The following is a 27,444-nucleotide window of genomic DNA, read 5'->3' on the forward strand; positions in this document are numbered from 1 at the left end:
AAAAAACAGTTCTCCATTTTTAAGGCTTTATATTGAAGTATTTTACTGGCAAAATGACATTACCTGGGATTTGCCTCAAAATACTCCAGGGAAAAAATAGGAGACACATGAAATGAGTGACATAATATTCGTAACTGATAAGCCAAGTAAGTACGTGCAGGTTTATTATATTACTGTCTCTACTTTGTGTATGTTTTAAAATTTCCATAAAATTTTAAAATCAAAATTTTTCATCTCCATAAAACAGAATATAATTTAAAATTGGAGGGATCAAATATCCATGAGAAAAGAGAAGCCTTATAATGGATAATCTTGATTCACTGAGCACATATAAAATCTTATATTTCCCCCAAAACAGAGAATACCCCAAACTTCTGTCTATTTAATAATTTTTGAAAAATTTTATTTCCAAATAATATTTAAATCAATAAAAATCAATGTCAGTGAGAAAAATGGTCCACAGAGTCTATGGAAATATCATATTTTCCATGCATGAAGCAAAAATCATACTCAAAGAAAAATTCACAGCCTTAAAAATTATTTTTTAACATGGAAGATTGAAAATAAATTTATTAAACTGTCACCTTAAAAATCCAAAAAAAGAACAAAAAACTAACAAGAATAGGATAAAGGGATTAATGTAGGTAAAATCAGACCTATAAAAATCTTCATTTTTATGATTAAAGATAAGAAATTTTCCCTTTGAAAAAGAGGAACAAGGCAAGGATGCCAACCTACTGTCATCCCTACTGTGGACCATTTTGCTTGTCGTCGGAGCTGAGTCAGCAGGAAAAGAAAAAAGTTGCAACATGCAAAGAAAGCAACAAAACTGTTCTTTGCAGACACTACAGATTTTCTAAATAGAAAAAATAAATATCTGTATTAAGGGTAGAGCTCAGTAAGTTTTCCAGGCTTAAAATTCATATATAAAACTCCATGTCATTCCTATCACAAATGATGACTAAATAGAAATGTAAAAAGAAAAAAGATTACTGACCACATCATAAACTACAAAGTATTCAGGAATAAGCAGAAAATGTGCGTTCTCTCATGGAGAAAATGCTAAAGCATGATTAATGAACAGAATTGAAAGCCGAAATACCTTTTTCATGAATGGAAAGACTCCGTTTCATAAAGGTGGTAATTCATTACTAATTAATTTATTAATTCAATGCAATTCCAATCAACATCCCAACAAAATGAACCTAACATATATGAGCCAACAAAGTCTTGAATAAAATGACCAGGTGGGGGCCTTGGACCAGCATATATCAAGATGTACTAGAAAGTCACTGTAATGTAATTTCAGATAGCATCATGTTGGCATGGGGAGAGCCAGTAAACAAATTTAAAAGGAAAGTGAGCCCAGAAGTGGACTCCTGTGTAGATGGAACCTTGAGGCTGCATTACAAATCACTGGGGAAAGGACAGGCTAGTCAATACGTGGGGATGAGACAATTTTTCATCTGTATGCGGAGACATAGATCTAAACCTCCATGTCAGATAACTTGAAAATCAATTTTAGATGGATTACAGACCTAAATAAGAAAAAACGATTTCAAAATTCTAGAAAATATATATAGGAGATTATATTGACACCAGGATAGGTAAGGATTCAAGAAAGCATGAATTATAAAGGAAAAGATTAATGAGGCTGACTATATTAATATTTAAAATATTTGAACAAGTATTAGTAAGATTCTACAAACAAAGTTAAAAGACAAGCCACAGACTTGGGGGGGTGGGGGGAGGGGAAATTTGCAAAGCACAGGACCAATGGAAAAATGCTATCTAGCATCAAGTCCAAAAAACAAACAAGAAAAAGAAAAGTAACCCAACAATTCAAAAAGAGACGAATGAAATGCCCTATAAACTTATGAAAATATACTCAACATCATTAGAAATCAGGGGAATGCAAATTATATCTGCAAGGAGATTCCAGTCACACCCACCAGAATGGCAGTATTCTATGTCTGACAGTATCAAGTCTTGCCAAGGATGTGGCTGACAGGAGATTCTAAGGCCCACTGGAGAAAGTGTGGGCTGGAACAACTACTTTGGAGGAAAACTTGGCAATGTGCAATAAAGTTAGAGACAGGCTTATTATAGGACTCAGGAATTCCATTCCAACTGGTAACACCATAGGAAAAACCCAGCCCAAGTGGATATGTGTAAGAATGTTCACTGAAACACTGTTTTCATAATTAAACTTTTAAAGTAATATAAATGTTCATTATTTGGAGACGGAATGAACAAATCTTGGTCCAGTCACAGAATTCTATGCAGCAGAGAAAAAGAATGAAGTAGGATGTATTGGCATGGGGAAAAGTCTTGAAGTCACCATCTTGAATGAAAAAAGCAAGTACCAAAGCGGTGCAGACTTCGTAACAGCATGCATTGAAAGTTTTAAAACCAAAGAAAATAGTGTTAAATGTTGTGTATGAATACATGATTACATAGTAAAAATATAAAAATATGCATAGGAATGATCGACAACACTTCAGGTGTTAATACTCAGCTCCAGTGAAGGAACATGGCAGGTGGGGTTTGTGAGTGTACACAGCTGGCTTCCACTACATCTGGGATGTTTCATTTATTTTTGAAAAAGGAAACAAACATGGCAAAACATAAATAGAGGTTATAACTGGATAGTAAATATATAGATGTTCTCCATGTTCTAATTTTCTGCATGTCTAATTATTTCAAATAAAATATTGACAAATAAGATAATAGACACTATTGAGGAAAAAGGCAAAATAATAGATTATAAGAAAACAATTCACTGGATAACAAAGGAAAAGCATAGAGTTGACCTATAATACCAATAATTTAAAAATACCAATAAAACAGAGAACCTTCTGGGGAGTCTGACCCAGAGGAAGCCCAACTAAATAATATATTCAGTATGAAATAAGCAGAATGACCCAAAAAGAATAACCCAAAGAATGACCCCAAAAGTAATAAAGGAATACCATGTACAATTCTATGTCACTAACATTGAATATTTACATAGTATGGGCAATTCCCCCCCAAATCATACATTTCCCAAATTACTGTAAGTAGAGTTAGAAAATCTAAATACACTGGCATCCATTAAATAAATTGAGAAGTGCTGATCATCATCCCTTTGCAAAAAAGACCCTGGTTCCAGGCTGAGTTCAAAAAACTTCTAAGGAACAGATAATTCCTCTTCCTAGACTACAGCAAACGCAGAATTATATAGACGTCTTCCCAGTTTGCACTTAGAAATTAGCACAACCTTGACACAAAAATCTAACTGAGCAGCACACACAGAGAAATCAATAGATTCCATTTGACTTACCACTGGTTGTAACAACCCTTGGTAAAATAGGAATATTTGAATCCAGTGGTGTTTTAAAAAATAGTATACCGAGCAGAATTTATTCCAAGACACAAAATTTGGTTCAACAGTGAGACACAATCATAGACAGTGAGGAATAAACATGTTCATCTTGAAAAATCCTTAAAACCATTAGAATCCTAGAATAAATAAGAACAGCTAACATTTATTAAGCATTTCCCATGTGTCGGGCACTGTGCTGAGCATTTCCCATGCCTTATTTAATCCTTACAACAATCCTATGAGTTCAGGATCATTACCATCTCCTTTTTTCTATAGAAGGGTACTAAAACAGAGAATTTAAGAACTTTGTCCAAACTAGGAATAAAGCTTCCTTGACTTGGCGGAAGTTGTTTACTGGAAACCAGCAGCCAACACCATAATCATTAAAATAGGATTCCTGCCCCTTGCTTGCTTGGATCTACACCAGCCCTCATTTTGGCAGCCTTGTCCCAATTTCCTAGATTTTTGTTTTTAACTCCCCCAAGGAGCTATGTTGCTATTCAGTCCAGGCTAGAACAGAGGTCCAGCTTATAACTGGCGCAGACAAAAGCACAAGGTGTATTTTCCCCCTGACGACCTGGCGCTAGAGTCTGCCTTCTGCCACTGGAAGGAATGCAAGGAAACCAGAGATTTTTGTTGGCGAGATCATGGATAGTGACAAGTCACTGCACTCCCCAGCAACCAGAATTCAGGGGTTCTGGTCCCATAAAGGGATCCTTGATCACATCACTTGCCCCCTCTGAGTCTCAGTCTCCCTAACTCTAAAATAAGTCACCGGATTGGATGATCTCCAAAGATCATTACTTCTGATTCTACCTTGAAAGACTGATGATTCAAACAAGGCTCAGATTACTTTTGCAGACTGCAGCAAAGTAAATGTCAGCTTGCTGGCCCCCTGCTGCTAAATGACACTTGTAAAATTGGTAAGAAGGAAATGCGAACATCTCAATTTATGACTGGAAATGAATTGTTCTTTAGAAAAGAAATATCTCTTCTCAGTTTGCAAAACTTTGGGCTCTTGTCAGCTTACCCTTCAAGCACAGGAAATCAGTCTGTGTAGCTCTGCGGAGGGGATTTGCATTAATTTGGGGGAAATATTATCAACAGAAAGTGTTCCCTTTTGCCATATGTGTAACACGAGTAGAGGCAGAAAGCATATGCTTCATGCAGTTTGGTTGGAGCCCCAGTACTGGCAAACAGGAACACAGTCTTCAGAGTTTTCTATTGCAAGATGAGATAAAGACAGACATTTTAAAATGCCATGTTGGTTCTGTGTAGCAGCAGACTCAAAGAGGTGGAAATTTAACATTTCTTTCTGGGAAGTAAATGGCTGATAAGCATACCTAGAGAGATGCCGGGGAGAGGCGGACATGTTTGCATAAGGAGCCTGGGAGCCTCATGACTGGAAACTGATGGAGACTCTTCCCCTTGGCCTCCAAGATCCCAGTTACAGAGATCTGCTTCAGGGGCTCAGGGTTTACCTAAACAATATCCAGAGGGAGGAAAGAGCACCAAAGCCTCTGAAATAAAAGTCATCGTGAGGATTAAAGCTTTAGGCTCAGGGGCAGGTCCCTGCTTAGAGTTGGGTTCTCTTGAGAGAGGAATGGTTTGAATTCCTGAAGCTATAGACCCTGGAATCCAGCCATTCTGGAGGCTTGTTCGTGCCCTAGGAACGTGGCCCACACATGTGAGCGAATCTGAGGAGCTGTGACATGGGGTCTCTTGACAGAGCACCTTGGAAGGCAGGAACCCCCCTCCCACCCCCGGGAGAACCACCCATGCTTTATGATAAAGTAAACTTCCTAGTTGTCAGCCAGCTTCCTGAGGAGATGCGGCATCCTTTGGCCTGAAGGGGGCTCTCCATCTGGGAGGCATGAGCAAACTGGCCATTTGGTCCTAAATAAGCACCTTGGGGACTTCTTTGTCACAAGAACACACACAAAGTAGGTGACACTGGAGCTTGAGCTGTTCAACAGAAATAATGACATGAAATGTGTTCCTGCTGTTTTGTAATGCCAAAGTGACAAAGCAGAACACAGATGTACAAGAGGAGGGGAACCATAATGGTGGCCACCAGGCTGCCCCCAGCTCTCAGAACGAGGAATGGTGCCCCCAACCCAGGGGAGCTCCAGGTGGGCCATGATGCACTGGAGGACTTTAGGCAGCTTCTTGGTCTTGGCCTTGGCCTTGATATGGCTGCCAGATCCCAGCCCAACGTGGGCCAAGTAGACACTCTTGACAAACACCTCATAGAGATTGTTTAATTTTGTTCTCCAATGTATTCTGAGTCCATTTTGACCTTTTATGTTCTAGAAAGCATTCGTATCATTTAAGTTTTCAAATGTACTGGTGGAGTTTTCTCCAAACCTGGGGAAATAGAGCAAAAATAGTCTGTGTCTTTTATCGATTAGATGCAAGAATCAAAAGGATTATGTACAGAAATGCATTTATCTTAAACCGCTACAGTGACTTTCTGTTGCCTATGTAACAAATGACCACAAACTGTGTGGCTTAAAACAACAGAAATGTGTTCTCTTACAGTTTTGGAGGTCAGAGGTCCAAAATGAGTGGTAAGGTGCTAAAAATCAAGGTTTCAGCAAGGCTGGGTCCTTCTGGAGGCTCCAGGGGAGAATTCATTCCTTGCCCCTTTCACTTATAGAGGCTTCCAGAATTCCTTGGCTCCTGGCCTCAGCACTCCAGTCTCTGTTTCTGTGGTCACACTCCCTGCTCCACTATAGTCAAATCTCCCTCTGTCCTTACTCTTCTGGGACACTTATGATTACATTTATGACTCAACCAGAGAACCCAAGATAATCTTTCCATCTCAAGATCTTTAACTTAATCACGTCAGCAAAACTCCCTTTGCCATGTAGCATTCATGGGTTCCAAAGATCCATCTGAGGACTTCTTGAGGAGGTGTTATTAAATCAACTGAAGTCCACTCTTTGGCCTCCGAAGATTCATCTTTATCCTATGTAAATTCACCCCATTCCAACACCCCCAAGTCTCAACTCATTATAGCATCAACTTGAAGTCCAAAATCTCACCATTTAAATTATTTAAATTAGGGATAGGTGAGACTCCACATATGATCCACCCTGGGGCAAAAGTCCATCTCTGGCCTGGAAGACAAGTTATCTGCTCCAAAAATACAGTGGTGGGACAGGCATAGGTCAATAGTTCTATCGATTTCTATTTCAAAAGAGAAAAAAAAAAAATGAAAGGCAGAAGGGAGCCACCAGTCCTGAGTAATTTCAAAATCCAACTGAGAAGGGCAGGTAGGATGTAGCTCAAGTGGTAGAGTGCATGCCTAGCATGTACAAGGTCCTGGGTTCAATCCCCAGTACCTCCTTGAAAAAATAAATAAATGAACCTAAATATCTCCCCCCTCAAAAAAAAACTAGGAAAAAATCCAACTGGGAAAAAACTTCATTAGTTTTCAAGGTCTAGAAATAATCTAAGGCTCAAGGGTCCACACAGCTCTGCCCCTCTGAGCCAAAGCTCTTCCTCTGAGAATCAATCTTAAACTTTCTTGAAGGCTAGTACACATTTGTAGCTGATTAGTTTATCAGCCTGTTTCTACCTGTAGAACTTTTAGAGTCCAACAGACTTCTTTCATTTTACCTTGTCCCTGTCCCTTTCAGTTCCAGCTGGCAGTGTTTCTAATATAACATTCCCCAAGCATTTGTGCATTACCCATGTATGTCACAGGGATTCACTGCATTAGATGAGAGAGTCCTCCGAAGATCTTTCCTGGATAACCTCATTTCTATTCCTGGCTTCTGCCCAAATGGCCAAGTGGCACATATAGTCTCTTCAGCGCTAGCGAAAAGTTGACCAGTCCCACCTTTGGCCTTCTGTCCCGAACATGCTTTCCTGGCAGTGAATCTCCTAATTTTAGCATCTTTTGCTAAGAGTCCTTGACATGAACTTCTAAACACTTCCAACTCCCTGCATGCATAGGGGAAGCAACTATAGGAGCCCAAGGGCAATCTTCTAAGGAACTGTAGTTGTGAGCTCTTGGGATCAAAATATGCAGAGTCTGGGGCATGTGCCCGCCGAATAGTTAAGGGAATAGGAGATCTGAGTGAGACCAACAGCGCCAGCATCATATGGTAAAAATGGTGCAGCAGAGCTGGTGCGATGGCTCACAGAGGTTGCCTCCCATGATGCTGCATTTGCTTGGCAGAGACAGTCTCTTTTCTTTCATCTAAAATGGTGCTGCTTCACACTGCTTCCTTGCTCTGGAAGGTTTCTTAGAGGTTAGAAATGTTTAAATATTAGACGATAACAAGTTCTAACCACAGTATTCCATTAATCTCACCCCCTCCGTGCATCCCTCCAGCCCTGCTGGTGATTCTGGTCTTAACCACCTCTTAACACACACTCATCATCTCCCTCTGACAAGCCTGTTAATTGCTCTCAATTGAGGAGTGAGGCCACCAAGTGCAGTCCCACAGGACATTGTAATTGGTGTTGGGTTCTGACACTGGACATCTTCTCTGTCCTGGGCAAATGTCATCCACTTAACCCATCTGTCCTTTGGGGAAGGGATTCTGGCAGGTCACCTTGTCTAACGGCTCCACTGCTGTGTATAGAACCAGCGGGTTTCTGCGCGTGGTCAGCTCTGATCTTTGTTACTGAGTGAATTCACAATGTCGCTACGCCCGTTGCTTATCCCCACAGCAATAAGGCTCGTGCCTTCTCGGTCCCCTTGCCTTCTCACCATTGGTGTCTGGAGGGCAGCAGTCAAGTGCTGGTTTGCACCTTCTCTGTGGTTCACTGTGAGCCTGGCCTGGCTCCAGATTGGCAGTGCCCCTCAGTCAGCCTTGGCCCTTGCCCTCGAGGAACTGACATATTGCTATGGACTGAATTATGTCTTCCCAAAATTCATATATTGAAGCCCTGATGTGATTGTGTTTGGAGATAGGGCATTTAGTTATGGTCAAATGGGGCCATAAATGGGGGGTCTTAATCTGAAAGGCTTGGTGGACTGATAAGAAGAGGAAGAGAGATCCCTCTTCTCGCGCACATGCATTGAGGGAGGGCCGCGTGAGGACACAGGAAGGAGGAGGCTTGGCTGCAAGCCAGGGGGCAAGTCCTCCCCAAAAACCAACCCTGCCAGATCTTGATCTGGGACGTCTAGCCTCCACAGTTGTGAGAAAATGAATGTTTGTTGTTTAAATCACCCAATTTGCAGTATTTTCCCATGGCAATCCCCCTGGCGGACTAAGACACACATATGCACAGAAATAAAAAAGTAACTCAGCACAGAAAGTGAGGACCTGAGCACCCCCACCCAAGCCCTGGGTGGTGCACGCACGTGTACCTAAGCCCTGCATTTGCGTAACTTTTGAACTGTGACCGCCCTATTGCTTGTCTTTTCCTAAAAGCCTGACTGAGATACTTATTTCCAGGGCCCATATTCGAACTGTTGGCTTTGTCCCGTGGCTTTCCCATGGCATTTGGCAGGACCCTTTTCCATCTGGATCTGCTACCCCGCCCCCCAACCCTAAAACTGCTCGCTCTGACCAGGGCGCGGGGTCAGCCCAGCAGCCGTTTCCCTGGAGGTCATTCACTCATCCAGATCAGAATCCCTGACCCTGAAGCAAGTTCACCTCCAGCCGCCCCAAGAAAGTGACATTTGGCTTGTGCAGGCTCAATGCTGAAGGACGGTTCAATTATGTTGGGGGCCACTGAGCCGGCCCCTGGGAAGGCCAGACCCTCTGCTCCCCGGGAACGGCTGCAGAGCTCAGTGTCACGTCCCTCCTGGGTGTCATGTCCTCACTGAGAAACAGAGTGGGATGGGACTTGTGCCTGCCTGGTAATTAAGGTTAATGAGCGCACTCCATCTGGAAAGGAGAATCTGTTCTTTGCACCCACTTCCTTGGCATTCATCCCAGCTGGAAGGATCAGAAAATGCTGATAATCTTCCTCTGGGGCAGGTTGCCAGGTTATAGGGCCCAGTCCTGGCCCCAGACAAGACAGGGAGGGTCACGAGACAATCTCTCTGAGGTCCGACTTCTACCATCTGTGCAGGGTGTCTGGTATTAAGTGAAGGCGGATTCTGGGCTGGGGATGGCAGAGTCTGTTTGGGAGGCCACACTGAGTCCTGCCAGGTTACACGAGAGCACGAAACGCCACCACATTCATCCGTCCCTGACCCACTAATGACCATGTGGAATCAGTGCACAGGGCCCAAGGCACAGGCCTGCCTGGGGGCAGAAATGTGAGTTTGCCCCAAGGTCAGCTATGCCATTGCTCTGAGACGCTGGGAAAACCCCTCCTTCTCCCTGAATTCCAGTCTCATCTATGAAACTGAGAAAGCTGAACTAGATCAGTGTCCTTAAAGTACGGTCCAAGGAACCCTAGAAGTTCCGTAGGTGCCCAGAATGGGAGATGCATACCACAATCAGGATGCTGTTACCACAGGACAGGGTAAGAGGAAGTGGTTCTTTATGTTCCAGTGGTTACAATAGAAGGATATATTTCTGAAAAAAAGAAGAGACAAAGCAAACATGTCCCTCAGTGTCCGCAGGGAACAGGTTCCAGGATGCCCCACAGATACCGAAATCCACAGATGCTCAATTCCCTTACATAAAATGGCATAGTATTTGCAGGCAACCTACCAGTATCCTCCCGTATACTTTAAATCGTCTCCAGATTCCTTATAATACCCAATACAATGCCAACGCTGTGCGAAGAGTTGCAGATACAGTGTGTGTGTGTTGAATGCCTCCAGATGAGAGGAATGTGCAAGGACCACGTAACAGCCGCTGTCGCTCTGCAAGTGAGCTAGATCGCGGGAGACAGAAGTAGTTAGAAAATGGCTTTTCCTGGTTTTCTTATACTTCTTGAATTTTTAACTGTGTATAAGTAGTATTTTATACAAAAATGTTCAATTTAATCCTCAAAAAAATAAAAAATAGAATTATCATTGATCTAGCCTTTCCACTTGTGGATGGATATATACCCAAAAGAAGTGAAACAGGGCCTCAAAGAGATTTGTACACCCCATGTTCAGAGCAGCACTTTTCACAATAGCCAAGAGGTAAAAACAACCCAAGTGTCCATCAATGGATGAATGGGTAAACAAAATGTGGTATATTCATACAATGGAATATTCTTTCAGCGTTAAAAGGAAAGGAAATTCTGACGTTCATTTAGGACATTACTCTAAGTGAAATAAGCCAGCCACAGAAACAAATACTGTACCATCCCACCTACATGAGGTACCTGGAGCAATCAGGTTCACAGGGACAGACCACAGAGTGGTGGATGCCAGGGACCGTGGAACGGGGAGCGGGGAGTTGCTGTTAAATGGGCACAGAGCCTCAGTTTTGCAAGATGAAAAGCGTCCTGGAGGTGGAGGGTGGTGATGGTTCTACGGTGGCGTGAATGTCCTTCATGCCACTTAGCTGTGCACTTAGCCATGGTCACTGTGGTAAATTTTATGTTATGTATATTTTACCAAATTTTTTAAAAACGTTAAAAGGAAGGAAAGGAAAAACAGCATCAGAATAGTGTGGCAGGTCCCACCACTGGGCCCCACCTTCCTGCCAGCCCTGCTCATGTCAGGGGCTGGGCGTCTTTGGAAGATACCAGCCTTCTGTCCTGTTCTGTTTCAGCTGCCGCCAGCGTGGGTACCTGTTCTCTGAGTGAGAGGCCACTGCTCTCACAGGCTCCCAGCTAGGACGTCTGGTCACCACCCCCCACCCCCGCCTGGAACAGCCTCACCCAGGGTGCCAGCCCACCCAGTGGCCCTTATGAAGTGGTGACCACTCCGAACAGCAGGTCAGTGCTCTCCAGGTCGGGATGAGGAGGGAGACAAGGTCTGAGGGAGGGGAAAGCGCAGTCGCCTTTGAGTGCTGATATGCCAACACCCGCCATCCCAAAGCTTGCCAGGTGCCCTCCTGAAGCTGCAAAGGGGGTGGGGGAGATAATCCCTGCTTGGCCTTCCACCAGAGCAGGGGGGGCTGTGCAGAAGCCTAGGGTTTGAGATGCGGGACCTTGGGTAAGTCATTTCCCCTTTCTGTGCCTCAGTTTCCACTATAAAATGGGTATATTGATACCCGGCTAACTTGCCTCCAAGGCTGTTGTGAGCATCAGACAATAAACTGGATGTGATGGTATGATGTACAGCTCAAGTGCTCTGAAAATTCAGGGGGAATGATGGGGAGGATTGTCAGCTATGGAGAGAGGGAGCAGCCGGGCCATTTGTCCTCACACTCTCCCTGACGGCTGGGCTATAGGGACCTGACCTGCCTGCTCTGGGGAGCCCTGCTTCAATCAGGGGATCTACTGGTCACCCACCGGCCGGGGATGTGCTGGACTGCACTGAATCCTCACACCCATCACAGCAGGAGGCGTAGGCACACCTGGATAATCTGACACTGCCTGGCAAGGCAGTGGCAGAGCTGGGATCGGGGTCCCCTGACTGCCAAAACTGTTCTTCCCATCACACCCGCAGTTTTCCAACTGCCTCGCTGGGACCCAGCAGAAGTCCCCCAGGAGTCCCATGAGGCCCCGCAGCGGGGGACGGTTGCAGACGCTCCATCCCCCCACCCACTCCGGGACAGCAGCTCCTCTTCCATCTATTCATATATTGGTGTTCAACACTCGTTTGCATTTGAAATAGAAGTTTTATTGCTTTAAAAATACATTAATTACCTAATTTAAAAAATTCTTTCTGATCACCCTCAGTAGGTGGCCTGGCAGAGCTGAAAGCATTGTTGTAACTTCCTTCCTAAAGGGTTTCAGGTACTGGAGGCCCCAAGAGGCCCCTCGGCTATACCCCAGCTCTACCCCTGCTGGAGCTTCTCTGTCCCTCCCCACCCTCCCCGACGCTGCGCCCCCCAACCCCTCATCCCTCCCCAGTCCTGCCTGGACCGTGTTAGAAACCTCATCACCTACAGGGTTCAGAGCTGAGCTCACGTGGGTGCCGGAAAGGGAGGAACGTGTCCGTCCTCCCCTCCCCTTCATGCGGGAGGGTTGGGGGGAAGTCACAAGCTCCCATTCCGGGGGGCGGAGCGGGGAGCATATAAGAAGGGGGAGGGGTTGTGCTCTGCCCCGACCCCAAGCAAGTGGGCACGACCTTCCCCTCCCCGCTGCCGTCGCTCTCTGCAGGGGTGGAAGATGGTACCAGTCAACCCTGAGCCGGAGGAGGAGCCCGCAGCCGCTGCCGCGAGATGGAGGAGCCCACGCCTGAGCCCGTCTACGTCGACGTGGACAAAGGACTGACGTTGGCCTGCTTCGTCTTCCTCTGCCTCTTCCTCGTCGTGATGATCATCCGCTGCGCCAAGGTCATCATGGACCCCTACAGCGCCATCCCCACGTCCACCTGGGAGGAGCAGCATCTGGACGACTGAGGCGCGGGCGGGGCTGCGCGGCGGGACCGAGACCCCGGAGCTGGCCGGGCAGGGGTGCCCCGGGATGCGCCTCTGTGTCCCCGGGCCACCGGCCCGCCAGCCTGTGGAGGCCAGGATGGATCTGGGCCCCCGGGGCCTCTCACACGAGCACCAGAGTGAAATGCTGGGTGATGCGGGTGTTGCAGTGGTGGGCCAGTCTGCGGATAAGAGCACTGGACCCGGAGTCAGGCGGCCCGAGGTCCAGTCTGGGGGATCACTGTGAGACCATGGGGCGGTCACCTTCCCCCGCTCCTGTGCGCCTTGTGGAACTGGACGCAGGACAGACACCCACCGTTGCCCAGCCGTGGTCCGGTTTTGAGGAGACTCTTGCCCTTAACATGCAAAGTAGCACACACACTAGCCCTGGAGGCTCCCAGCCCCAATGTTCCACCTGAACCCAAGCCCCTTCGCAACGGGCCAGAAATGGAGCAGGTGGTGAAGCGTAAGGCGTGAGTCTCCCCCAGATTCACAAAAGGCACACGGGCTGCTTCCCAGCAGTATTTTTTTAAACTAAAATATAGAGGGGTATATTTTTCCTGTTATAAGTGAAATGTGCATTTTAGAAGTTCGGGAAATTACAGAAAAAAATACAAATAAAGGGGGAGAGTAACACGTGTAATCCCACTTCCCAGAGCCACCGTTCTGATGTATTTCCTCCCAGCCTTTTTTACACGTATTTTTTAAAGTCAGTTTCATACCATGTGCATGATGTATCACTTCATATTCGAGCATGAACACGTTCTCGTTTCATCAAACACTCTTCATAGCCATCATTTTTACTGGCTGCAGAGTAGTCCATCCAGTGGATGGGTCATAATTTAAAAATCATCTGCTTTGGTCATACTTTTTTTTTTTTTTCACTAACTATTCCTCACACAAAATTATTTCACCCAGTGACCTCTTGAGAGCGCACAGTCTAGGAGGTGAATATAAGACAGGAAGACCTGGAGTCTAGTCCTGTCAGTCACTCTAAGGCTCTGTGACCTTGAGCAAGTCACTTGACTTCTCAGTGCCTCAGTTCCCTCATTTTACAATGGGGAGGAAAAGCCCTGCCTTTTTGGTTTTGTGTAAACCTCATGGGAATGAAAGGACAGGAGGGGGAGTGCTTTGAATGTACATGTGCCCTGGGGAGAGGCAAGGACTAAGTTGTGATAATGACTCTTCCTGGGGCCTCCCTTCTCCCTCTTTTCCCACCCTTCTGACCCCTCCCACCTCATCACCTACACCTATGATCTTGCAGCAAGAATATTGAACCAGCGCCCCACAAACTTGGTCCCAAGTCCAACTCCTCTGCTTCTTTGCTGTATGACCTCAAATAACTCAGCCTCTCTGAGCCCCAATTTCCTCATCTGTAAAATGGGAGAATAATATCTACCTCACAAGGTTGTTGTGAGGATGAAATGAGAGAACATGGCAAACATTAGTGTCTTTTCTTGATGCCAGCCCCCACCCCAGGAGAAGTCAGGGGTCTGAGCTGGGAGGAGTAGAGGCTCTATATTCCCCCACTCCCTGCAGAGCTTGGAACCCTGGGCTCTTCTCAACTTCCCAGGGCCACCTCTGACAGGCCAAACCTCCTGGCTAGGACCCCTGGTCAGAGGAATACTCACAGCAACCTCTCCCAGCACCTGACCTCCAGGGATATGGTGTCCATTCATTTACATAATTATCATTGTAATTTGCAGTCCCACAAACACAATATGAAGTTAAACTAGACCGCTTGAACTCCTCCTTCTGAATGCATTTATTCCATCCCTCCCAAGCATGCCTGCCGTCCCCATCAGAAGAAACTTGCAGCTGAGAAGAAGTTCAAGGCTCCCTTTCCATCATCTGCATCCCAGCCATGGGTCTCACTCCATCCCAGGTCACCTGGGAAATGGGTTTCCAAAGCACTGTCACCACTAGGTGACTCCTGAAAATGAACAAGGCCATAGCTGTTCAGGCGGCATTCCAGGTCATAGCCAGCTGTTTCCCCCCACTGTGTGGGACGCACAAAGGGACAGCTGGCAAAGGCGTGGACCAAGGTGCACTGGAGGCTCTGAGTGAGGGGAGGACCTAGAGCAAGGACCTTGAACATTGCCTCCGACCCAGCGGCAGCCTACGCTCTGCAGCCTACCTCAGAGACACCAGGCACTTGCGTGAGAAGCTCATCGGCGTGGATTTACAATGTCAGTCACGGCCAACTCCCAGGCAGTTAATAACAGATCCCAGGGAACAAGAAGAGGTCTTGAAGAACTCACCTGGAGATACTTTAGAGCTCTCAGGAGTGAAACACAGGCTGCCTGAGGGCTGTGCTACTCAAACCATGATGAAGGACAAAGAGCGTCTGCGATGTTAAGGAGCGGGTTAGAAATCCAAAATCATGGACCCTGCTCCAGACCCACAGAGTCATAATCTCTGGAGGTGGGGCCCAGGAGTCTGTTAGCAAGATCCGCCAAGCGATTTGTATGCACATTAAAGTTTGAGAAGCACTTCCCTGGGGATCCTTTGGTCTCAATTAATTCTTTTTCACACCTAGATCTGCTAATATTTCCCACCCTATCTCTTGACTCTTTTTTTGGTGGCAAAGGGAAATAATAACATTTCGGGAAAAGATGGAAAATTTCAAAATCACTCCTAATCCAAGCCTCCAGACAATAGTGATTTCCATTGTGTGCCCATGTGTGCTCTTCTAATCCTTGTCAACATGCGAGATATATTTTTTTCATAAATGCCATCAGTTACATAATTTAGAGCAACATCTCCTAACATCACATCATAAGCACGTTTCTGCTACAGTATCCCATTTATCATTTTAGTAGCTATAACCCATGCCATCCAGTGCATGTACATAATTATCCAGACTCCTATTATTAAGTGCTTGGATTGCTTTCATTTTTCCTATTACACATGTTTCAAAATAAAAAAAGAAAGCAAAAGAGAGATATGATGAACCCTAGGGGCTTGCCCAGATGGTGGAGAATAAATATTTAAATTATACCCCTACCACCTTAGAGACACATCAGGGAGGGAGACCCAGCTACACATTTGATCACATTATGGGGGGAAACACAACTGAAATTTCAAGCTTCTGTTGCTGCTTTATGCCGCTAACAGATGGGGGAGCTGTCCTTTGTAATCAGAGCACCTTCACCAGTTCTAGCTGGCTGAGATGAAGTTTGGGGTTTTGAATGGAGAGATATACTGTCCAGCAAAAGAAAGGAGAATTTTTGAAGACTGGAAGCGGGCAGAGAGAAAATAAAAGCATCAGAGAGAGAGGCCTGTGGCGCTGGCCCTAATCCAGGACTTAAGGCAAAATATGATCAGAGAAAAACTCCCTGCTGCAAGGAATGGGTGATGGACTTCCCAGACAGTGGCCAATTTAAAGTTGTTGCCTGTTCTGCGCTCTGCTACATACAGTCCCTTCATGTTACTCCAGACCCTCAGTAAAGTGTGATACACAATCCACTTTGTGGCTGTGGTATTTGGGGGCAATAAAGACACCTGGGAGGTGGGCGATGTGAAGGAATGCAATCTGGAAAGGGGTAATAGGGCAGGGACGTGTGAGGTAGCAGCAAATCAGAATGACTGTCGCTAGCAGAAATGTGACCCGAGGATGCTCAGATAGACTGACATGAATACTAGGACACTGGTTTTCCCAGCCTAGCAGATCAGTTCCCATCATCTCTAGTTCATTTTTTCTAATTAGTTGCTCAAATATCTACATGTTCTTATTGAATTGAAAGAACTGTGTGTCTCTCCCATAAAACAGTCCCAGAATTTCAGAGGCTAACTCAATGCAGAAGGAACTGGTCCTGCTTCCAAACACCAGGTGGAGAGAATTTCAAAGCCTGGTGTGCCCGCTAGTGTGGTTTCACGCCCCACAGTCTCGCAGTTGAAGGCTGGTCCTGCGGTGTATGATGCCCTCTTGCGTCTATGGCCCCGTCTGCTGAGAAGTGCCTGAGCTAAGCTCCCTGGTCCACATTCCCATGCCTGGTCATTCTGTCCAAACAGTACAGCCAGTTTGGCTGCATCCAGAGGGACAGACAGCCTCAGCCATACCAGCCCTCCCCCTGAATCCCCACATTTTTATAGTCATCAGCTAAGTCTCGCCCTCCCTCCTGGGGAGTTTGTCTTTGGGACCTGCATCCGTCAGCATCCCAGCAGGAAAGAGACGCACACCCAAAGTTGCACAGGGTCTCATGAAAGGGCATTTACAGGAGTTGGGCAGGATTCAGGGAAATAAAAAGGATGGCAAAATACCCAGGGATGTTTCTGATGGCCCCTTCTGGTCCATGGAACCCCATTATTACCACTGAAATCTAGAAACCAAATGCCATAGCCTTTCACCATTATCTCTAAGCTATAAAGGACAGCTCTTCAAGAATTCTGGGACACCCCTAATGCCTTCTTCTTTTTTTTTTAATCATTCTTTTTTTTTCTTCCAGTTTTACTGAGATACAATTGAAATGCAGCATTGTATACTTTTTTGGAGGAGGAGGGAGGTAATTAGGTTTTTATTTTTTAATGGCAGTACTGGGGATTGAACCAGGACCTCATGCTTAATAGGCACGCACTCTGCCACTGAGCCATACCCTCCCCCCTCCTAATGCCTTCCTGATGCTCTGGTGAAAAGACTGTCCCAGGAGCCCTCCAGGGTAGTTTGTCCTGGGGTGACTGAAACAGTGCAAACAACAGACACTCCAGCGTTCCCCTCTCCCTGAGCCTTCGGGCTCCCTCTGCTGCATCCCAGGGAAAGTCCAGGCATCACGACCTCACTGTTTGCAGGCCACTTACTGAGATTTTTGTTTTCTCATTATGAAAATGTATATGCCAAGGTAGGAGAATAGAAGGTACTTAACAGTTTGTAACTTGACTTACAGCGCTTAAATATTGAGACAGAAGCGGGACTCCACGTGTATTCTTGGCCAAGTAGGGGTGGACCTATGAATACAACGTAATCCCTGTCCCCAATAACCTCCGAAATGTTCATTCATTTATTTAATAAATATATATTGAGTGCCTACTCTGTGCTAGGTAGGCATCGTTCTATGTCCTAAAGAGCTTTCCATGAACAAAAGCTGTCTAACGTCGCAGACAATAGCGTATCTATCTCCGGAATCAAGTCCCCTGGAGACACAGAGATGTTCCATCCAGACCCGGCTTTAAGAAAGGTCTTATTGTTCCAGCTTTTGTGTGCTCTTGGCAGACAGGCTCAAAATAAGACTGGCCTCAGTCTGATTTAGTTTCTCTCTAAAAGCAGAAAACAGATCCAAGAATGAGCAGACACAATGCAGACTCCTCAAGCAAGCAGCAGTCTTTGTCCACCTCCCATGGATCAGTGGTTCCTTGAGTCGCTGTCTGCCTCTCCCTCAGCCCTGGGGGTATCTGAGAAGACAGGGAGAGAGGCGGATACACAGAAAACAAGTTCTTAGTCTGGGATACAACCTAGCCACATTCACTTTTCTGGGGCTGTTAAAAGGAACATGCTTCCAAACTAAAGAAAGAAAAGAAAATTAAAAATATAACCACTTTAGAGGTCCATTTTGGTGTCAGGAATTTTTGAGATAATTATTAATTATGATACTTCAATCCTAACGTTCCCTTGTCCCCAAAAACATTGTCTTGGCCCAAATCTACCCTCATCCTCAGAATAGTTCTAAATGGCATTTCAAAGGTAAACCAGCATGAGTGAGCGGTGCAGGGCAGGGACATCCCATGGTGAAACCAGTGAGGCTCCTTTTTCCTTGCTTTGGGGTGGGGGCTCCTGGGCCCTGGTACCCAGTGCCTGCCGGGCCCAGGGCAGTAGAGTGCCTGTGAATCCAACCAGCTCCCTGCAACACCTTCCAGTATAACCTCCAGCAGGCCCCTCCTGCCAGACACATCCCTGGGCTTGCTTCTCCTCGTCAGGTGAAGTGCAAAATGGATTCTATTCTCAGTGGCATATTCATCCATTTCTACTTATCCTGGGCCACTGGTTAAAACAGGAAGCATGAATGAGCCATGAATTAATAAGGAAGATACAGTGATAATTACAGCCAATTTGCCTGGGGGTGCTCATCACCAGACCTGTCAGCTCCATCCATCTGGTCAAAATGCCCCTTGTCCTTAACATCCTGTTGTTAAAAAGAGAAAATCTGGCCATGAGTACCATTTTTGTCTATTTCATTATCATTATACACAGATAGGTTACAATGAGCTCAGTTCTCGAACTAATGATCATCGACTTCACTCGTCATCTGGGGCTGGCAATGGGGATTTCTGGAGTTCAAGGCTGGAAAACAAAGAGGCTCATGATGCTGAAGGTCAAGGGAAAGTCATTGTTGGAGAAAGCCTGCACCAGAATCCTCCCATTAACATCCATCTCGTGTGTGTCTCAGACTCCAGGGTCAGATCCAGCAGGTTCGCCCAGCACCACCAGCCCCTAAGCTAGAATGCACAGTGAGAGGATAAGCATGTGAGCTCCCTAGCTGACATCAGCATTCTCCGGTGCCAGCAGGCAAGTGGACTGATAATGATTTCAGACGACCTTTGCCCGTGACCAGGGACCTCCAGCGAAGATCTGCTATGTGCAATGGCCCTTTAGGGATATGTAAGTAAGGAAAAGAACATGGGTCACTCATGCAGGCGGATGCCAGGAGACAGAGCTAAGGGAACAATCCTAAAACACAGGGTGGAGAACAGGGATTTCAGTGGAGTTAGCAGGAGCAGACGTGGTCCCGGGAACACAAGTCCCCAGGAATTCAGGGGGAGAAAAACCCAACAAAAAACCCAAGGAAGGCTTTGCTCTTCCAAATTCAGAGAATACATGTTGGGATCAAGCTTATGTAGGTAGGAAGGCACTGGGAGACCATGGTGACTCTACGGGATTTCTACAGAAATCAGCAAAGCATCTGAGAATGTGGCCCCAGGGCACAGTTTCATGAAACAAAATCAGCTGCGCAAGAGTAGCTTAGCTTTGGAGCACGAGGCTTCCCAGCCTGTGTGTGGCAGAGACTGCTAGTTGCCCCCTGAGGATTAATTCTCTTCTTCTTAAGCAACCAAGCTCTGATTTTAAACTGGAGAAGCAATGTGTTCAGTTAAAAGACTATAAACCCAGCTTTTCTTGCAATGAGGTATGGTCTTGTGACTAAGTTCAATAAAATGAAAGAAAAGTATGGTATGGGACTCCCAGGAAGGCTGATTAAAGGGCACCTAACTCAGCTAGAAGGAGGACAATTCAGCCCTTCATCCTCCTAACCCTTTCTGCAGGCCTGGAACTTAGATGTATTGGCTGGAGCTGCAGCAGGCTTCTGTACCATGCGGTGACCTTGAGGTTGAAAACCACGTGCTGAGGATGAGGAGCCTGGGTCCCTGGTGACACTGTGGAGTTGCCATACAAACTCCAGGCTTGCTGGGCCCAAAATGCTTTTAGTGAGAAATAGCAGCCTCCTCAATGTTCCTTAGAACTGATAAACATGTTCCACCCTCGGGGCTTTACACAGGCAGGTGGCCCTCTGCCTGGCTCACTCTGCCCTGAGATGTTCATCTGGCTTGATCCCCCACTTCCTTCAGCTCTTCTGCAAAAAAGCACCAAGAACCTAAGCACCAAGGCCTCTTCTGACCACCCTGTTTATTACAGCTCCCATGTCCCCCACTGTCTCATAGAACCTATCGCCATCTGTCATGTTATGCATCTTCTCCTTGTTCATTTGTTTCCTACGTGTCTCTCTGCATTAGGAGGTAATCACCACAAGGGCAGGCGTTGGGCTATTCTGTGACCACTGCACCTCTTGTGCCTAGAACAGAGCCTGACATAAAGAATTGGTGAATGAATGAATGGATGAACAGTGGTCGGATGGGTAGACTCCACATGCTCAGTCGTCCTCCCAGGCCCTGCTGAGTCCCTGGGCATCCTTTTCCCCTGTGGTCACCAGGAACCAGGCTGGGACTAGGGCTGCCTGTTTGCAGTGGGTGGGGCAGAGAAGGGGCAGGGCTCGCTCTCCTGACTTTGGTGGGCTTGCCAGGGGGAGAAAAGCTAGCTAGTCCCCAGCCCTTTTTTTGCTCTCTCACAGTTCAAGTGTGTGTACCCATGACTTGGGGCTCTGCTCAAGGTTTATAACACGCTGAATGAATTCTCCACCTCATGTACACCCATTAGTCAGCCCCAAGAAATACTGAAGGTGAAGGGCAGTGTGATGGATGAATTTAGGTGTGTCAACTTGGCTGAGCCAATGGCACCCAGATATTTGGTCAAACATTAGTCTAGATGTAAAGGTATTTTTCAGATGAGATAAACACTTAAGTCAGTGGACTTTGAATAAAGTAGATTATCCTCCATAATATGGGTGGGCTTCATCTAATCAGTTGAAGCCTCAAAAGAAAAAAGCGTGATCTCCCTGGAAGAAGAGGGAGATCTGCAGCAGGCTGCCTTCAGACTCAAACCGCAGCTCTTCCTGGGGTCTCGAGTCTGCAGGCCCATACTGCAGCTTTTGGACTTGCCAGCCTCCACAACCACATGACCTAATTCCTTAAAATAAATGTCTCTCTCTATATACACATCCTACTGTATATAGGATTGTATTGTTCTGTCTCTCCGGTGGACTCTAATACAGGTGGCATTCTTTTTCCATATTCCAGGGAATACTGGGAGGCGGGGGATGTCTGATGAGAAAGCCCCACATGGACCCTCGGCCTCACAAATGAAAACCAGGAAACAAATAAATGAATGTCACGCAGGAGGCGGTACATGCCTTGACCCAATGGACCAAACCAAGAATATGAGTAAACATTGCACACTCACAGCAGGCTGTGCTCAGAGCGTGGAGACGGAGCACGATGGCTTTATTACTGAATGAAGAACCAGGCTACAGCCACAGAGGGGGCCCCGGTGTCCCCAAGGAGGTGGAGGGCTTGGCGCTCAAGCCTGTTGTTTCCGGGCCAGCAGAGAACCTCACGCTGGCGAGAGAGCGGGCAGCACTTTTCCTGCGCACTGGCCGAAGCCGACGCGGTAACCGTCCCCCTGGCAGTGCCCTGCAACAGAGGAGGGCTAGGGTCAGCCTCGGAGACGCTGGGCTCGGGGGGACCAAAGCCCACGCAGCCACAGTGCCAGCTGGGCCCGAGGCAGGAAGGTGCCATCAGAATGACAAATACATAGTTTTCACAGAAAAACAACCCTCGCCCAGAAGCTGGGCAGGCTGCAGAAGCACCGAGACGGAACTCCAAGCCCACCCGATGATCCGAGACCCCCAGAAGCAAGGATGGCTTGTCGGCTTTCCCGAAGGGTGGTTGACTCTCCAAATTCAAATCCTAGGTCTGCTGATTAGCCTGAGGCCAGACTGTCTGGGTTCAAAGCCTGGCTTCTCCACCTCCTGGCTCTCTGACCTTTGGTCCCCCTGGAACTCAGTTTTCTTGTCTGTGAAATGGATCTAATGACAGTACCCACTGTTGTAAAGATGACATGGGTTCACACAGAGGGAGTTCTGAGAATAGTGCCTGGCCCAGGGTAAATGCTCGGTGTCAGCCATTGGGACAATTATTTTTTTTTTAATTATTTTTTAAAATTAAAAAAAATTTATTTTGGGGGGTCTGTAATTAGGTTTTTATTTATTTATTTATTTTTAATGGAGGTACTGGGGATGGAACCCAGGACCTTGTGCATGCTAGGCTCGCAGTCTACCACCAAGCTATACCCTCCTCACTCCCCCCCGATTAGGACAATTATAAGCTTGGTGAGTAGGAGCCACTTGTTTAACCTCCGAGCTCAGCCCCCTCATCTGCAGAGGGGAGCAGCACGCCTTTTGTCTCTCAGAGTTGTGAGGATCTGATGAAACACTCAGGGAAAGCCCCAGCAAGACATCTGTCACAGAGCACATGCTCAACGAATATTAGTCTCATTCATTCAATTCCATTCCAACAGAAAGGCCAAGAGGAGGAGGCGCCTGTCCCTGTACCTGAGAAGGGTCTGTTTAGTGGGAGCAGCCGGTCTAGATATGAGTTAGGGCAGAAAAGTCTATGAGGTGCTGGGAGAGCAGCAAGGAGGGAACATTGGAGCTGGGACTTGACAAGTGGGTAGGAGTTCACCGGGGGAGACACAATGAAAAGTGTGAGCCAGACAGAGGGAACAGCATGTCAAAGGCACAGAGACCCAGGCATTTGTTCAGTGGAAACTGCTGTGTGGGGACTCCTGAGAAGCCAGATTACAGAGGGCTCTGAGAAGCCACATTAAGGAGTTTGAACCTTAACCTGCAGGCACCGAGGTAACATGGAAGAGTTCGCAGCAAGACAGTGAAAACTATTTTTTTTAAAGCGTGCTCTCTGGTGGCCCCAGTGAGAAGATATACAGAAACACATAGATGGATGAGTGCCAGCCCTGCACAGAGGCCCCGGGGCTGCTCAGATTGAGATACTTCTCAAGGGTTCTGGGCCAAGGCAGCGCTGAAGTGATGGCGACCAGGCCCACAGTGGACACCAGGGCCACTGCAAGGGATGCCTGTGACCTCGAGTTCCGCCACCAGACCCCTTCACCTGTTGGAGACGAGCCCCAAATCTGGAGCTAGACCTTCTGCTACCCAGGGCGAAGAAGGAAAAACAAGATTGCAGCAACCGAGAGAAATAAATGGAAGCTCACTGCTGAGGGGACTCCCAGCCATCTGAACACTGAGACCGAAGGCAGCTTTCGGAGATGGGGTCAGGGACAGCTCAACGAGCCCTCCCAGTGAGCCCAGGGACAGTCCTCACGGCCACCTGCAGCTCAGCACAGCTTACCCAGCCTGTCTCCTCCCACCTCTCCCCACCTGCCCAGTCATCCAGCTGGTCCTCCCTGCATGGGCCGTCCAGACCACTGGTCTTCCCTGGGAAGGTGGCAGCTTGGATGCTAGGGCGACAGCCCAAACCAGCCCCTCGCCCTCCCGGCATCATAGAGGCACACCCCTGCGACCGTGTGCTGCCCCTTAACGCTCTGGGTCACCTTCTGTCCAGAGCAACATCCTTGCCTATTCTGTTGCTTGGTTTCATTATTTTCCCATCACTTTTGAATCCCAACGTTCAGACATATCTGTGTCCCTGGGGAAAAAAGGCCTATTAAAGTAAAACCTGGCAGAAATTCATCAATCATCTATCAAAGCATCTCCCTCCAAGCTGCAGCATTTAGAGAGCCTTCTTCCTCCAGAGCCGCCCACACTGATGAGTGTTGTCTTCCTCTCCTCCTGCCCTCAATGCTGGGTGCTCTCTCGGCCCCCCACCCCCACTCCTTCCTGCCCTGGGTTACAGCAGCACAGCCCCTGCAGCAAACAGCCCCTGCCTGCTTCCTGATGCCTGATTACAACCGCTCACCTCCCAACCAGCCATCCGGAGATGTGACATAAGACAAGCAGAGGGGAATCAGACAGACAGAAGCAGAGGGGTCAGCGTGGAGATGAGGCAGAGGTTAGAGTGATGTAGCCTCACACCGAGGAACGCCGGTAGCCACTAGCATCTGGAAGAGGCGGGAATGGACGCTCCTCTCAAGCCTCTGGAAAGAATGTAGTCCTGCCAACACCTGGATTTTAGATTTCTGCCCTCTAGAACTGTGAGAGAGTAAATTTTTGTTGTTTTAGGCTCGCAGGTTTGAGGTAATTTGCTATAACAGCCAGAGGAAACTAATACGAGCTCTTGGCCAAGCATAGAAACAGACGCGCGTACAATTAGCCAGAACTCTGTGTTTCAGGTGAGTTGCTAGTGGAGAGGACAGACAGACTGATTCCTCCTGAGCAACTAAGGAAGGCGCTATCTGGGCTGAGCCAGGTTTAATTCCAAGGGCTGGCAGGCCGTAGGGAAAGCGGGGTTGTGTAGTAGAATGAGGTTCCGCAGGGAGGGCAGAATCAGATGCGGGACGGGTGTGAATTTGAGGAAACAGGCAATAGGAGCCACGAGAAGATCATGAGCAGAACAGTAGCAGGGGGAAAGCAGACCTGAAGGACGATTTTCTAGGCAGCGGGAGCAGGATGGATTGCAGGAGCTGGAGCAAAGCGGTGCCAGCAATCCAGACACAGCAGGTCAGACCAGGCCAGTGGCACAGAGACGGCAGGAAGCTTCAGAAGGATGCTCAGCAGGATGTTTAGATGAAACGGTTCCAGCCTGCAGAGCAGAGTCAGGGGTACCAAGACAGGGTCAGGAAGTGGGGGTGCCAATAGGACATGCGAAGGGAAATGTGTAGTCGGCCGGCAGAGAGCAGGATGTGGGGAGTGAGTGTAGAGGATGGGCGCTCCCTTAACCTGCCTACAGGGCAGACAGGCACCGCTGGTCACACACTCCATGCGGGCACTCCTGTTAAGAAGGGTCAGGATGCTGGGCCTTCTCCAAAGGGGGTTCTGGAAATTACGACAATGACGAGGAGGACAATGGTGAAGACTGTCGTCAGTTTCACACGCTCACAAGGTTACATGCACCCTATTAGGCGCTGTAGACACTATGAGAGGGGTTAGGAGTTGGGGATACACTGCCTGGATGGGACTCTGATTTCACTGCTTACTGGCTGCAAGACCCTGGGCAAGCTATTTGACCCCCGTCAGGCCTTCATTTTCCCACCTGTAAAATGGTGTAGCAGTGACAGTGGAACATGACCCCAGAAGGGCAGACCCTGCACTTGTCCTGGTCACCATCAGAACCCCAGTATGGGACTCACAGCAGGTGCTCCAGAAACATATCCTGAAGGAGTGAACTGGGTCTTCCTCACGACTATGCTGTGAGGTTAAGTATAGTAACATTAACTCCATTTTAAAGATGAGGAAACTGAGTCTCAGAAAGTGTAAAGAACCTGAGGAAGGTCACAAGGCCAGTGTGGATCTGGGCAGCCAACTTGAGTCTGTCCGACCAATGTGGCGCTCTCCTACCCCACAATAATATGTGGCGGGCAGAATCGCCCCCCAAGATGTGAGTGGTACCCCCGCCTCCTCGATACGGGCTGCCGGAAAATCTCAGTCAGCAACTCAGCCCAGTCATAGGGCACAGGGTCACAGGGCATAGGGTCACGGGGCATAGGGTCATAGGGCACGGGGTCTCTGCCCTGCAAAGTCCAGAACAACGAGAACCTGACATTGTTTTATAATTTCTCTCAGGGAGAAGGGAGACAAAGCAGAACTTCTGCAGTCTTGTTGGGCTGGGGAGACTCAGATTGAAAATCCCTGGCAGCTAGGGCTGTGATAAAGGACAGAGCAAGCGGACACAGACCTGGGAAGGCCAGAGTGGGGACGAGTTAGGACAGATGGCTTCCCAGCCAGACGGGAGCGCCACATGGTTAGGACAGTGCCCGCAGGCCTGGGTCACCCCCACCTGTCATGATGACTTCATCCCCGTCCAGCAGAAACTTCCTGGTCTGGCCGCTCCCCAGCTCCACGGCCCTCGTTCCCCTCCATGACAGCTCCAGCAGGGAGCCAAAGCTTTCTGGCTCCTTCATAACAGGACAGGGAAGAAAGCGTCAGATATATTTATACCGTGGTGAGCACGTCGGAGCCAGTGTGGACAGAGGTTAGCAAGGCCGGGGGGCTCAGGGCAGGGATAGGGGACCCCCGTGGCCCTCAGAGATCCTGGGGAAATGTCCTCGAGGCAGGGCATCCTGCCCTGCTCACTTTGTCAGGACTCGGGAGAATGCTGGACCAGCATGCCTACGCCCCTTCTTCCAGGCCCCTGCCCACTCCGGGGGCTGCAGCTTACCCGAGACTGTTATGCCTGACCCCTCCCACTGGGAAGAGATGTCCCATCAAACAGAGCCGCACTCACGACCTTGCAGGAAGTGACTGGTACGTGCACCGCCCCAAAGTCATCAAGGGCTTACAGTGGTGCAGGGGTCTGGGGGAAGCAGTGGGGCCACGTCATCCTGGTGGGTGCATTCTGACTCTCCCCTAGCAGACAGACGCAGCCTCCCATTCCTACATCAGTCTCTTGAATTTGGAAGAGAAGACCCTTCTGCACCCAGAGATGGATGAGGCTACGAGTTGTAAGATCCACCGGCCTCAGGCTGCAGTCCCTTCTCGGGGGTGAGCTGAGGGCCCTCTGGTCTGTACGGGGAATAGGGCTGCTCCGCGTGAGCAGCCCCCCAGGCAATCGGATACTCACCGGCCCGCTGATGGTTCCAGAAGCCAACAGGTCCCCCGGCCGCAAGTTGCAGCCATTGACAGAGTGGTGAGTGAGCTGCTGCAGCATCGTCCAGTGCATGTACTGCGGGCGGGGGACACAGAGGTGGGGATGGGCAGTGTTGGGGGGGGATGGCTTCTCCTAGCCTCCCGGAGGCAGCCCACCTAGACTGCCCTACTCACAGCAGCCTTCCCGGGGCTCTCTCCCATCCCTTACAGCAAGGGCAAGTGTCCTCCTGCAGTGACCCAGGGACCTCCCCACCTCTCTCCCCGCCCCTTCACCAGCTACAGCCTGGCTCCTCTGCTCCTCCCAGCAACCCTACCAACCCGTCTTCTCCAAGAGGTGCTCCCTAAGTAGCTGACCTCACTGCTCAGACCCTCAGTCTGCAACGTGCTCATCTGTCCATAATTACACTCTGTCCTGTGATTAACTTTGAGTCCTAAGTTGACAAGGTCGAGGTCCTCATAATAGCAGAAGTTTCTCGTGAGCAAAGACCTCACTTGAATTCTCCCACCCTGGGCCTTGGAACAGAGGATGTGCAAATGGGAACAAGCACAGGACAAGGTGCCCAGCTGCATGAGTCATTAGGGAGATGCAAACTGAAAT

At 48.0% G+C, this 27,444-nt stretch overlaps 2 protein-coding genes across 10 annotated transcripts in view; one reads left to right on the forward strand and one right to left on the reverse strand.

Annotated features, from left to right (window-relative positions):
- The window catches only part of CTXND1 (cortexin domain containing 1), a 35,444-nt gene extending 19,229 nt beyond the window's left edge, over nt 1-16,215 (forward strand). For 3 of the 7 annotated variants that reach the window (XR_012502749.1, XR_012502748.1, XR_012502750.1), the window contains 2 exons: nt 10,993-11,158; nt 12,068-12,549. Coding sequence is in view for 4 of the 7 variants with exons in the window: in XM_074354214.1 (XP_074210315.1) it covers nt 12,553-12,732 (180 nt within the window). In the remaining 3 variants the exon portion in view is untranslated. The other 4 variants (XM_074354214.1, XM_074354216.1, XM_074354215.1 and 1 more) reach the window with 4 other exon arrangements.
- A 5,321-nt stretch (nt 16,216-21,536) lies between these two features.
- The window catches only part of FAH (fumarylacetoacetate hydrolase), a 30,226-nt gene continuing 24,318 nt past the window's right edge, over nt 21,537-27,444 (reverse strand). For 2 of the 3 annotated variants that reach the window (XM_045516780.2, XM_010955162.3), the window contains exons 12-14: nt 26,821-26,922; nt 26,038-26,155; nt 21,537-21,759 (exon numbers count right to left, since the gene is read on the reverse strand). In XM_045516780.2, the coding sequence (XP_045372736.2) occupies nt 21,680-21,759; nt 26,038-26,155; nt 26,821-26,922 (300 nt within the window). In that variant the 3' untranslated portion in view covers nt 21,537-21,679. The remainder of the gene's footprint in view (nt 21,760-26,037; nt 26,156-26,820; nt 26,923-27,444) is intronic. The other variant, XM_045516781.2, reaches the window with a different exon arrangement.

Source organism: Camelus bactrianus, chromosome 27, assembly GCF_048773025.1.
Source record: "Camelus bactrianus isolate YW-2024 breed Bactrian camel chromosome 27, ASM4877302v1, whole genome shotgun sequence".
Taxonomy (NCBI): Eukaryota; Metazoa; Chordata; class Mammalia; order Artiodactyla; family Camelidae; genus Camelus; species Camelus bactrianus.